The sequence below is a fragment of the Ischnura elegans genome, chromosome 3, assembly GCF_921293095.1.
Source record: "Ischnura elegans chromosome 3, ioIscEleg1.1, whole genome shotgun sequence".
Taxonomy (NCBI): domain Eukaryota; kingdom Metazoa; phylum Arthropoda; class Insecta; order Odonata; family Coenagrionidae; genus Ischnura; species Ischnura elegans.
Genome location: NC_060248.1, coordinates 68,161,452 through 68,175,802, shown reverse-complemented (window position 1 = coordinate 68,175,802; position 14,351 = coordinate 68,161,452). Strand labels below are relative to the sequence as shown.

At 35.6% G+C, this 14,351-nt stretch overlaps 1 protein-coding gene across 1 annotated transcript; it reads right to left on the bottom strand.

Moving 5' to 3' along the window:
* Positions 1–7,028: 7,028 nt before the first annotated feature.
* On the bottom strand, positions 7,029–13,421 carry LOC124155983 (ubiquitin recognition factor in ER-associated degradation protein 1-like). The gene is made up of 7 exons (XM_046530235.1): positions 13,180–13,421; positions 12,979–13,093; positions 12,740–12,894; positions 12,314–12,586; positions 11,256–11,389; positions 9,565–9,709; positions 7,029–8,117 (listed from the first exon to the last, which is right to left on the bottom strand). Exons 1-7 carry the CDS (start codon positions 13,180–13,182, stop codon positions 8,043–8,045), a joined length of 900 nt encoding a protein of 299 aa, XP_046386191.1. The 5' UTR covers positions 13,183–13,421; the 3' UTR covers positions 7,029–8,042.
* Positions 13,422–14,351: the final 930 nt, after the last annotated feature.

The window sequence follows — 14,351 nt, the reverse complement described above, 5'->3', positions numbered from 1 at the left end:
AGGGCTATTATTTGATCTATTTCTCCTCCATTGAAAGCGATAGATTGCGTAAAGATGAAGGAATATGGTTATTCTTAGGCTGATCCTAGCAAGCTTCCTGTTACTGATTCCATCATGATAACAGGGTATTTTAGTGAAACTGTAGACTTCGTCGGCGCCGAAAGTCGATGCCGAGAAATGGAAAGGTAGCTGATGTGCATCTGAAATGTTTTATAGTTCATAACAAAGTGAGACTTGCGTATAACATTGGCGAAAGCGTATACTCATGTGAAATGTGTATTCTTTTGGCAGTCCGGTAGAGTCTTATGGTGAACTTATTTCCACCTCGAAGCTGTCGATGATACTTTCAACTTAAAAATACCTTGCCTGGAGGGCGACAGGAAGCTCTGAGGAAGCCAGACTATCAATGTTTCAATTTAGTAGCGATAATATAGACGAACTTCCAACACAATCTACCACCTTCTGACTCAAAAACCCCGAAGCCACTTCCTATTCTGCAGAAAGAATCGGTCAATCGCACTTCGATCAATATAATAAACACAACGTCTTCAGGTGTTAATAAGTTACTTTTGTAATTAAGGCCTTCCTAAAGTAACATTAAAATGGAAATATTTTCCAAACAGAGTCTTTAATACATTTTGGGAGCTTTTCTCACGATATATCTGAAACCTACACTAAAGGCGAGCTCATCGTCATTGCGATCGGTTGTCACTTAAAAATTCCGTATCGGTAATCCTAGAGGGATGATCTTCGACGATAACCATGATCACCTGCACTCTCACTATCACTGGAACCCGTGGTGAAAATATAATCCCAATCCAATTTCTATTTGGTTTTAACTGGGGAAAGAGCAACATAGAACTGCACATTCTTTGGGCAACTTTGGGTTTGACTTTCCCTCAAACACCCCATTTCCCCTGTGGTGCACATCAGTCCTATCTTTATACGATGGCCTGACAACCTCTAAATGGATCCTTGGTTTATCCTGACAACCAACTAAATGGAAATTGCTGATCCATACGTCTTCCTCTATCTCCACAGTTTCCAAATCAAGGGCCGCGGAACATTCCTCTTGTGACTCAACTTTTTCTGAAAAGCAAGCAACGGCGTAGAATAAAATCAAAGAATGCTGCAATTCATTTTTGTGACCACCTCTGGATTCCATTCTTTTTCCATCTACAACTTCCTTTATCTTTCGGGGTAAACTATGGGACAAGATAATGTTTAAATATTTTCATTAATTTATAACAAAATATAAGTTCTAAAAATACTCAAAAGCCATTTTATTAATCCGCACTGATGAGTGTAAATTAATGTGGAAGATGAATGCTGTAGACGTAGTAGTTTTCCTTAGGTTGAGTTGCAAAGTTCATGAAGTTGATAAAACGGCTAATTTTTCGGTGCGCGGAGTCATTTATTGCACTGGCCGTGTCTACATTTTTCAATTTTTTTGTAATAAAATTAATCAGAATTTAGGATAAAATTTCCTTTAAAATGACGTATAGTTCATTATTATAACATGCAGTGAAGCCAAGATATAAATTTGCAAAGTACAGCGGCACATCATTTTGACGCCGACAGTAGAAGAAAACGCTGTCTTCTTGGCTGGCACTCGAATGCATGAGGATCAACGTTGCTCTATATTTTCATATTTCCTCCCTTGATTTTAAACATGATGGAATTTTCTATGTCCTTCCGTAACTGAAATTGAACAAGTGCCATAAATAATTTGAGTCCATCGTAACCATCGAGAAACACCGCTATCTCGATTTTCGTTGAGAAGTTGAGTTTTTATTCTATGGCGGCCGAATTATCGAAAAATCTCAGTTTCAAGTTATTCAGTCAATGAAATATGGAAATATTATTTATATTAAAGTTATCTTCGCTCACATAGCACACGGGTTTATCATTCCGTTTATAATACTCTTATTTTTCCGTAACGCTCATCCCGACAGACGGCATGCATCGAGGCTTTTCTTCTAATTTCCTCGGTGGGAATGCAGACGAAAATTTTTTCTGGGGTGTTATTGCATAGAGGAACAATGCACCACTTGTAATTTTTCCTTACTTCACCCATGTTCTCTTTTTAGCGCAACGTGGCTCTTCCAAACCTGCAGTTTGGGCTTGGATCTTGGACTCCTACTGAACTATGACGTCACGGCCAAAGATTAGTGGGGGCGGTATTTTTTAGCCCGCGAAACTCGGGAGACTTTTGGGAGTCATTTTCTAGTGTATAAACTGAATTTTAAGTGGAAAAAAGTATATCGCCGTACTAAGTGTTTACTGTAGTATATCAGCATACTGTTTATAAAAAGTATGCAATTTCCCTAATTATTTGCGGAGCGGGTTTGCCCAAAAGAACATCTCTGCGTATTAATATCGATTTTGCCCTGAGCACAAAATTAGGAGCAAGTCCTACACAGTGCAGTTGACAATAAAGCAAAAGTAATAAAAAATTCAGCAGTTTGACTGCTTTGATTTCCCAGCGTCATCTCGTAAGTGCTGAATTTATAATTATCTAATTAACTATAGAAATTCTTTATGAGTTTGTTTATTTCGTTGAGTTGAAATTCGAAAATAAATTCCCCATTACTCTTCGCTGAACAAAAAGGGGGTGTTTGGGATATTAGGATGACAGTAGGGAGTTACACAACTATTTAAACTGAAACACGATAAAAACAATCACGCAAGCTCACTCACCTTGCCAAGAGAGACCGATTCCGCGTAGGTCTCAATCAATGTAGGTTGTAAACCTGAGAGTGAGTGATTGAGACCTTACCGGAATTTTGAGCCTGAGCAAATCTGCAAGGTGCGTGAGTGTAAGCGTGCATTCGCTAATTCTATATTTTTTGCGTGTTTCATTGATGTGAGTGGGTCACTAACGTAAGCCGCAGCTTCGCAAACCTATTTGATCAATTAGGTTTCCATGTAGGCAGCATTAAACACTCGAGTGTTTAATGCTGCCTACATGGAAAAAAACCCACGCAACAAAATAAAAAGATTAAGAGAAAATCACGAATATAACGTGATAATTCTGTACAATAAAAAGTAGAATAAAATTATGAGAAAATTGACTCATGCAAGATTCGAACCAGGAACATCAATTGATGGTATTTAACCACCTTCACCATTGAAATACTACGAACAATTCCGAAATGGCTCTTATACATGGTAATACATATCCAATCTATAACTGTTTAACAGCAGTTTTTCGTTTGAACTGTTGGTGACATGATCTCGTAAGAGAGGATAATACTATAATACAAAGTTTGATTGCATTCCGAGACGTATTCGACGAATACGCCATCCCATTGTTTTGTGATACATGAAGTTTTTCACGTCATCTTCCAGCTGATAATGGTATATCAGCACAAAGATATTAATACACAATAGGGTAGTTTCCTTCATCAAAGAAAACGATAGGCATTGATTGCGATTCGTTATCCACCATTAGTGTATTCATAATACACAAATTATTTGGTTTTTGAAATACCGGTTTAGACGAATGGCAAGGGTCAAATTTTATCCTCATTTGAAAAAGGCCAGATTGGCGCCCATGCGATTCCACTCCGCGTGACGTCACAGGGACCTAGTTTCTACACGAGAGGATAGGAGTTATACATCGTCTGAGGTTACCAATGCATGCATGAGGCACAGAGCTCAGGGAAACATGTCTTAATAATCACCTATTAAAACTGGCTAAGGTCGGAAAGTTTTCTTCGTTTGATAAGGTATTAATAAACCTTTTTTAAGCCAAGCGCTACCATTCAGCAAGGTACTCAGCTATCCGCTAGCATCCTGCGTCCTATCAGCGCTCAGAGCCTCGATCAAGGTCACTTCACAAGGAGAGAGGGGGAACCAGAAATGCGTCGCACGGACTTTCCTACTTACGCGTCGCGTTTTTGCGCGCTTGAAATTTTTCACTTTTCATTTAATCGCGAAAAATAGATATCGTCATTTAAAAAATCTAAAAGCGCGAAATACGTACTCCAGGAGTAATAATCTTTCGATTTAGACAATAAAAAAATAATAGGAAACCACCCTATTGTGTAAATCGATAGGATTAAATTATACAAATACAACAGCTTTCCTGTAATCATATACCAATCCCTAAGTCAGAGTAACGATGTAATGCTATACACGTCCTTAGTTATTTCATTTGCATTGCTAACTCCTCAAGTTTAATATACTGGTATACCAGTATATTAAACTTGAGGAGTTAGCAATGTTATATATATAGCACTATAGTTATATTCTTAATATTAGAATGTTATGATTTTGAATACAATTCGATAGTGTTATACTTACGTTAAAGTGATGGTCACAGCAAAACAAGAACGAAGAAGGAGACACATGCGTATCTAGCATAGATCTTTCTATATCTTATCTGTATAAAAGATCTATGGTATCTAGTCGTGCAAGTCGGAGACATACTTCTCGTTTTTAGTTTTCCTTCGGCACCGCGACAAATAACATTTCAGGCGAGTTTTTTAATCTATTATTTCACATCGGTATAATTAAACCACGTATTGTGAGCTAAAGAAGTCATAGTTCGTAGCAGTCGCGTTTTCTGCATTTCAACACAAACGAATGCTGTAAATTGTACCAGCTGTACATGGCATGTGACGTCATTTCCCACAACTCCGCGTTCCTGCTGTTTTCGCACCCATTCGAATTCTTCTATTCTTTTTCATTGATTTTCGCCAAATATATATTTACAAAGAACTTGTACTACGTATATTTACGTAGTGTGAATGTTACGATCTCAAACATAGTAACTTCGACTTTTTAGAAAATATTTTGAAATATATTCTCGTGTTTTTTTAGCTGTACATTTCTCATAAAACTCATTGCCAGCTGCATAAAACTTATGACAATGATTTTCTGTTACCGAAAAACTTCATATGCATTCAAAAACGGTGCACTTGATCGGTAAAATAGATTAATTATAATTGTAAATAGAACAGGATCCCTAATGTATACAAATAATTTATAATTTCCTTTAGGTTAAAGTTAAACATTATTTATTCTTCTTGGAAAGGAAAACTGCATAGATGTTACTGTAGTGGAAAATTTCAAATGATATAATATCTAATTTTAAATTGTAGTTACTTGCATTCCACAGATAATACATGTTAATAATGAGCCAAAACATAAACTTGCTGGAAAATTTTCCAATGCCTATTTGAATAATTTTTGCTCTCAGGATTGATATTTGCATAGTTGCAGTTTCCATAAGTGAAAGGCGTGACTACATTTCTGTTGCAATCTGAATGCAATAATCATAAAAATTATATATAATTATTGTTATATAGTTCTGTAACAGAATATCCTATTGAGATCTCATTTGGACAGCTTTCCGATTATCTGTCTTCGGATAACCATCGGAGATCCAATGGATATCCTGATTGCAAGTGGACCTTGTCACGTAACCTACATTAGAATATCAAAATTTCACTTATGTTTTCTCAAAAAAAAAATATAGTTCTAATTGTAGTCTATTTATACTATTATTGCTCCTAAGTCTTGAATTACCAACCTTGGTTTCACCGATTCAATGCTGAAATCTTAATTTTCATCAATCCAAAAATTAATAAGCTTTATGGCTGCTTTCACTCATTTGTAAGCAGGTTAATTTTCTTCTACAAGAACAAGTCTTCAAGAGTATCAAGCATTTTTCGATATCTCCATTGCACAAATGCTCAACAATCACCCACCGAATCAAATCCGCTCATCTAGTACTATTAAGGTTACTGTAAGCGGATTTGATTTGGTGGGCGACTGTTGAGTGTTTGTGCAGTGGAGGTATTGTTTTGCTGTCATCCATTCTTACTTTTCTCAGCAGTATCATCAGTGGCACCGACTCCATGGGGCCTGAGGGGGCCCGAGCCCCCTCAAAAAATTCATTATGGGTGAGGTGTGAGGAAAAAATGTGTCAGGCTTGTAGATTTTTCCCGGAGTGTCCAGATATCGAGATTCGAGTTATCAGGTTTTTAATGTTGATCACATGACTCTTCTAAAATGCTTGAAAAAACTTAAACTCACTACTTAAAAAATTTCCCGGGAAAGATCCCCGGTTTGGACCCCCCCAATATTTTTTGTAAGTCGGCGTCCCTGAGTATCATCCATGATATACTTTATTTTGTCAGTATAATTCAATCATTCCTCTATTAGTAATCAAATTATGTACCTTGAATTCTTCCAAATTATATGAAGCATGTACTCATGTTTAATTCGAGAAATTCTTCATCTGAGGCTTGTTCGATTCTTTGGGGCCACCGATTTCCATTCCATCTGTTCCGTAAATGAAAAGAATGGCATTATAAGTGAAGTCCATATTTTAGTGGTACAACATACGAGTGAGGAAATACCACACCAGTTTTTGTTTGGATAAGAATAACTCGAATTTCCTACCGATACATTGGACTGACACAGAACCCTATAAAAAGGCTTTCATTCCAAGGGTCAAGGTTTTATGGTAGGCAGTGGCATAAATTTTAAGAGGAATAATAAATCCAGATAGATAACATATATAATTACATCAGTTCAAGAGCCATAAATCTGAATCAGAAAATTTATTTAACCAGTGCCATCCAGTAATCTCAGATTAAAAATTCAAATTCAATAATACCACTTAAGAAAAATGTCTGATTTATTCCATATAAAATACTTCTAACACTATAAAATTATGAAAAAGTCTCAATATTTACAACCTAGATTGAAATTAAGAAGTCTTAACTCATGTCACTATAATCTTACTCTATGCTACTATTTTTCGTATAAGTTATAATGTATGTAATAAGTAAATACTAATGGCAGTGCTAGCTCATGATTTTGGGACCAAATTAAAGGCAATGAAGGACTCTATACAGGAACATGAGAACAAATGACACCCAGCAACACCTATAACTGCTGAAAAAATAAAATCACAAGGTAGCCTGAATAACAATACAAATTCACTTTGACTTAAAATATAATTTAATATTGATATAGTAATACAGACATTCTCCTGTTTTTAAATATTTACCGGCAGCTTATTCTAAACATCACACAATATAAAATATTCTTTGTGGTGTATATTGCACATTAAAAATTATTTACTTAAAAACAGGTAAGCATTTCATGTTACCTTTATCCTGGATGGCAATTGCGAGGAAATGTATGCAACTAAATAATTAAATGAGAAAATATTTCATTTTTTGGAAGCCATGTCATGTTTCGTGATGAAAATTAAAAGTATGATGAAAAATGCCTGGCTCATGAACTATGTAATTCTTCATGTCTAAACCTTTCCTCAAATTTCCATTCCTCTTTAATAACAACATTATTACCCTCATTTTTTCATATTTTCCCACCACAGCTAACTTTGGTTGGTTGTATAAAAATAAAAGAAAATTGATACAAAAATCACACACACTGGAAGACAGCTTAAATGTGTGCATAAATAGTAAACATTGGAAAAAAACTTATTATGGCTAGCCTGTATAGCAACAATTATATTAAATAAATAATGAGGTATGTAATTGGTTCTATACTTATATATGGCTTCAGATTAGATGTTAACCACAGAGCCAGTAGTAAACATCTCACCATAAAATCATAAAAATTTGACTTGAATTTTGATTTGAAAAACTTGAAAAAGAGATTTGAACACATACTTGTGTATGGAAACAAATTCATTTATTCATCTCCTTAAAGGTGGCCAAACCTGATCAAGGTATGAATAAAATTTTAACAAAAAAAGGCAAATTTAAAACAATAACAATCTCACAGTGGAGATAATTTTATTCCAAATAAATAAGGGGAGGTTTACTACAAAACAAAATTCAATTATAAAAAATTCAAACATGCTAGACAAGAAAAGATGAAAGATCGTCGACAATGATTAAATTTAGTCTGAGCAGAAGATTGAGTCTATCAGCAGAAACATGTTTTAGAATAAAATAAAACAAATAGGTAGAACCACTTTTGCTGCTTTTATCCACACATACAAAAAATAGAGTTCATCACCTTGTTTCAATGAAGGAGACCTAAAAGCAAAGCTATTTTCTTCCTTTTGAGCGCAGGGACTGTCCCTCTCCAGAAAAGGCTTGAAAATCATCTTGAGCCCCTTGTTTCTGAAAAAAAAACAACAGCCATAGGGTAGTTTCCTTCATCAAAGAAAAGTAAATGCATTGATTGCAATTCCTTACCCACCATTAGTGTATTCATAATATACAAATTATTTGGTTTTAGAAATACCGGTTTAGACGAATGGCAATGGTCAATTTTAACCTCATTTGAAAAAGGCCACATTGGTACTCATGCGATTCCACTCCACGTGACGTCTCAGGGACCTAGTTTCTATTAGAGTAGATAGGAGTTTTACATTGTCTGAGATTACTAATGCATCAATGAGGCACAGAGCTCAGGGAAACATCTCTTAATAATCACACATTAAAAATACCTAAGTTTGGAAAGTTTCCTTCGTTTGATAGGGGAATAATAATCCTTATTTAAGCCAAGCGCTACCTGCTAGCAGGGTACTCAGCTACCTGCTAGCAGCCTGCGTCGTATCAGCGCTCAAGCCTCGTCCCAAGGTCAACTCACACGCCAACAGCTGGAACCAGAAATACCTCACATACTTTTCCCATCATTCCTACTTAGCCGTGGCGTTTACGCGTGCTTGAAATTTTTCACTTTTCGTTTATTCGAGAAAAATAGATATCGTCATTCGAAAATCTAAGAGTGTGAAATGCGTACTCCAGGAGTAATAATCTTTCGATTTAGCCAATAAAAAAATAATAGGAAACCACCCTATTCACCTCTTTGTTATTCCACTTCATAACACATTTTTCATGAAATATCTCATGGAGGAAGGGGGCAAGAGTAAAAATTCAGTACCTCAGATTGACTATTGCCACTTGCATTGAGTACAAAAGATTACAAGAAAAATTTGATAGATGATGAACAGAAGAGACTAAACACCTTTACAAAATATTTTTCATCAAATTATTCAAAAAACTAGTTTTCCAAAATAGTTCTAAAGAATATTCTATGATTAATTTATATTCACAATTGAAATAGATACCACCAATTTTTGAGGATTCACTTTTGGAAAAAAATAAGTCACTTTCACACAAATAAAGTCCCATTATTACTTTTTCCACGAACTAATATGAGGAAAAAAGAGAGACTAAGTGTATAGAGATATGTACCATATTTTTATTACTTTTCATCTGAGAGAGACAAAATGAGTTAAAAATTATGATTTAAATAATAAATAGGACAATAAAATTGTGAAGTAAACATTTATAAACTCGTGAATACTTTCCAGATTATGGTAAGGGACCAATAACTCATGGATCAAAAGAAAATTTATTTTAAGGATTGAATCCATTTTTCACTTGATACAAGTTTCATCCAAAATGCATGTATGCCCGAATTAAAAATTCACAAAAAGGCTACTCAAGGAGAAACAATTGGAGAATTTCAATTTAAAACAAAAAATACATAAATGAAATGATAGAAAAAAGAAAAGAGAGATGTGCGGTTAACTTCATCTTATCAGCATTATTAACTCACCTCTTTACTGGGTGGAGGTCGCGAGTTTCTCAAGAAGTGAAGAGTTCCAACCTTGTAGTTATAGTCTGGAATACCTCTTTGATATGGAACTTTAGGAGTAACCGGCTCCAAAGTTCCATTGTCTTTCTTTTTCTTACCATCAAGTCTGAAATTACAAAAAAGTCACTATTTCACCATGCAAATAATCAAGGACACTTTGCACCGTCACACAGTTGACTGATTTATCATGGATGCTGCATGTGGTTTTGGGCTTACCCTTGAGCACACTGATACAGGGGCAAACGAGGTAAATTAAAATATACAAAAATTGGATGAAGACATGGGAGAAAGGTAGCAAAGAGGGGATAAGAAGGAATTTATTGGCTTTGAATGCGAAGGTGATGAGAGAAGCTGATTAACTTCATATGGATATTCATGAAGTAAGAAATAACAATCCAAAATAATATTTAAATATAAAATAAAACCGCTGAAAAAGATCGACTTATGCAGAGAAGGAAAATTTGTGTAACACCAATAAGGGCTAGGCTTTGAATGCTCTCTTAGAATGCTTTTCTATGCATGTTTCCCATCAAGTTAATGCCAAATCCTCCTTTCAAACATATGCTTGCCTATGATAAATCCACGGTTCTGGATCCTCTAGCATCATTTTTTGCTTATGAGTGACAACCCTTTCAAAAGCCATCCTACTTTTGTCTTCAGGTCAAAGTCTTGATTTTTCACAACCTTATATAACAACAGTTTCCTTCATCAAAGAAAATGAAAGGCATTGATTACATTTCGTTACCAACCATTAGTGTATTCATAATATACAAATTATTTGGTTTTAGAAATCCCAGTTTAGACGAATGTTAATGGTCAATTTCAACCTCATTTGAAAAAGGCCAGATTGGCACCCATACGATGCCACTCCACGGTACTTCACAGGGACCTAGATTTTATACGAGTAGTCAGGAGTTTTACATCGTCTGAGATTACCAATGCATGCATGTCACACTGAGCTCAGGGAAACATCTCTTAATAATCACCTATTAAAATTGCCAATGGTCGGAAAGTTTCCTTCGTATGATAGGGTATTAATAATCCTTATTTAAGCCAAGTGCTACCTCCTAGCAGGGTACTCTACGCTACCGCCATGCTCGGCAGCAAGCAGAGTGCATCATAGCGGCGTTCATAGCCTCGCACCCAAGTGGCCTCACACAGCAGCAGCCAGACGTCACATGGGCTTTTCCCAGCATTCATGCTTAGCCGTCGCATTTTTGTGTGCTTGAAAATTTTCACTTTTTATTAAATTGCGAAAAGATATTGTCATATAAAATTCTAAAAGCGTGAAATACGTACTCCAGGAGTAATAATATTTTGATTTAGGCAATAAAAAAATAGGAAACCACCCTATAGTTATCCTTCCAATGAGTGCTGACGCGTCAGCATTCATGGTCTCTGCTCATGATATAGGTACATATTGTGGATTTCTAAGGCTTCCCTGATCTGCCTAAGTCTCCGATAGTAGCGGCTCTTTTTGGCCACCATCTTTTCTCCTTCAAATCAATCTTATATCCTGCCTCACTTCATATGTGTTGTGCAATGGCTGACAAATGTTGCTCATTTTTGTTTGTGACACACTAATTCAGAAATATTCAGAGGTTTGAACGTTAATCATGAAGTTGGAGGAAAAATTATGGATTGAGACATACCTATTTCCTTGACCATGAAATGCAATGAAGCCTGTTGGCTCAGGCATCAGTTCTGATGGATCTACTGACATGTCTTCTACTTTTTTAGGAGTTCTTTCAGGCTCTTGATATCCAACTGGTGGAGCAAAGTCTACCTGCAGAAAAAAAATAGAAGGATATGACATCTCAGAATAATAAGAAACAAACTTAAAAAATTGCAAGCCTTTTTTTTCTACATTTGAACAAGAAATTTAACAAGAAGAAAATTCATTGGGGATGAATTAGGGTTGAGGAGTGATAGCAGAAAATCAGGGATAGCTGGAGTCCTAGATATTCCTCCATCAATAGATATGTGGGAGTATTAGCTACAGAATTATTTATAACATGAAAGAAAAGAAAAACAGCAGTTGAAATTAAAATACTAATCCTCAAATAATGTGTTAAGGCCCGTTTACACGATACATTAACACATATGAGCTGATGTTTAAATGCATGAAAGCGAGAATGAATGCCAAAATGCACAGATTAACCACCCAACTAGCATGAACATATGAACATAAAATAGAATCTGTTCTAATTCATGCATTTGTACATATTTCGTTCCGGTCCACAAAAATCATACTCTGACAAACTGTGCATGTCAAAGCATAAACAAGCTCCTTTCGGCTCTTTCACGAGGGTGGGTGAAGTCCATTTTTTTATTTTTAGTAAAACATGTTACTCGCTTTCTCAGCATATTACCCCCAAAGTATACCGTTTTTTTAAGTTTCCACAATACTCACAGCAAAGACAAGAAACTTTATGCAAGCACAAACATTTCAGGAATAGTTTTCGATATATTTCTAAGAATATTAATCAGGCAAAAATATTGAGCCAACTAAACTGTCATATTGGAGCACTCTTACCAGTACATGCAATAAGGTTCTAACCTCGGAAGGTTAAAAGCTAATAAACATCAAAATTGAAATTCCATTATTATTCCAACATAAAAAGAAACCTCTCACAAAATTTTAGTGAGTCCATAAGATTTTATTATGCTTCCCATGATTTTTTAATAAAAATTAATCAAGAGAACTCACATTCATATCACACTCGATGATGCTAACAGCATTCCCCGGCTTGGTTTCCAGGACACAGAGTTCATACACTCGAGAATTGTATTTAATGGCAATGACATCTCCAGCAGTGAGACATGCAAAACTTCGTAAAGCATTCTCTAAAACAGCCTTTGGATTAGTGATATCTAGGAAGTCCGGAGATTGCGGCTGAAATCGGGAGAATGTGGCGACAGGGAGAGATACACTCTCCACCTGCAGATTATCTCCCTCTTCCAGAAGTAAATACTGCATCATCTATAATATTGCATGAGATGAAAAGAATGACACTCAATTAAACAGTGGGGATCATCAGGCTAAAAGGGGTAGCAACATCTGCGGCAAATAAATGATATATCATCAGAAGCAGACATTTGCATGAAGCAGCACAAACATTCACAAAATAGCTACCCAATATGGTATGTAGACAAGTCCTTCCTCAGCAACGAATTCAAGAACTCCACAATGAGTAATTCTATTTGTCTTTTTATTCGTTAACTTGAAAAGCATTGGGTATACTATATTCAATCGAGTAAGTTGATCTAAGGCAGACGGAGGCATTATGACTGAAATAGAAAAGGATATCACACAAAGAATCACCCGAATGAATGCATTTCAAAAGGCCACTTCAGTCTGAGGAATATATATACTTTTTCCACCACTCTCTACATCTTCACGGACGTTTCCTGGTATCATTGAGACGGAGTAACATTTGAACTGAGTATTGAAAGGCCTAGGGATAACTGGAAATAAATGAAAGCCAAACTGCAAAAAAAGACGCGACTGTTAGAAAAGACAGGTCATTTTTTTACGAAAATAACGAATTATTGGCATGATACACGCAATCTTACCATTGTGATAGGTAATCCTTGTTGAAAGACAACTCCAAATTACCTATATAAAAAACACTACTCCCCGCCAATTCCAACGTGTGCAGCCTCTCATTCAAAGAAATCAACTCGAGGCCAAGCAAATTCTCTCTATTAACTATAAAATTAGAACGAAAACGGCAGCAGCAAATTGAAATTTACTACTTAACCGAAGCTTTCAATTTCATTGACAGACATAGACAATTCGATTCGGCGGCTAAGGTAGCTTTTTTGTTTTCACTGATCCCGCCATTTTCAAGGTAGCTTCAAAAAAAGATACTGCAAGATTTTGTATTCGTTGCTAAATCCGGGAAACCAAGATATAAAGGAATATTATTGCGTTGTTTAAAACGTTTATCTATATAAAAGTTATAAATTCAATGTCCCTTGGTAAAAAAATAAGACATAAACTGATTAGGTATTAGTCAGTAGACAAAACAGATAATCACGACAATCCATAATATTTTAATCCTGGAAATATTTTTCACATTGATAACGCAAAATTTATTTTTACAAATAAATTTTAATGATAGCAATGACCTTATATTCAATGTCGAATACCTCAGTTAATACATAGATACAACTATAGAAGTATCTATAGACCATATAGCCCATTAGCTATAGCCTCTGCAAGGTGTCCAATGGATGTCCATTGGACATCCAGAAGGACATCTCTTTTGGACATCCTTTGGATGTCCAATGGATGCCATTTAAATGACATCCAATGAGGGTCACTACAGGGGCATCCATTGGATGTCATTCAAATGACATCCAATGGATCTGGAAGGTCACTACAGGGACATCCATATGGAAGCCATAGGATGGTATCCAAAGGATGTTGTATAAAGCAATTCGTTAAATAATAAAATTTTACAATTTCCTATTGGTAAAAAGCTTCGTAAAAATTTATAAAGCCATCTGATGGCTGCTTTTTTATTTTTACATTATGGTTGAAAATGGGACTGAGGTCATATGATGAATATTTTAGCTTTATTTAAAAAAAAGAATTTTACTAATTTGACACAAGGGACATCCATTGGATCCATTCATCCATGGGACATCCTTTGGATGTCCAATGGATGCCATTTAAATGACATCCTGTGAGGGTCACTACAGGGGCATCCATTGGATGTCATTCAAATGACATCCAATGG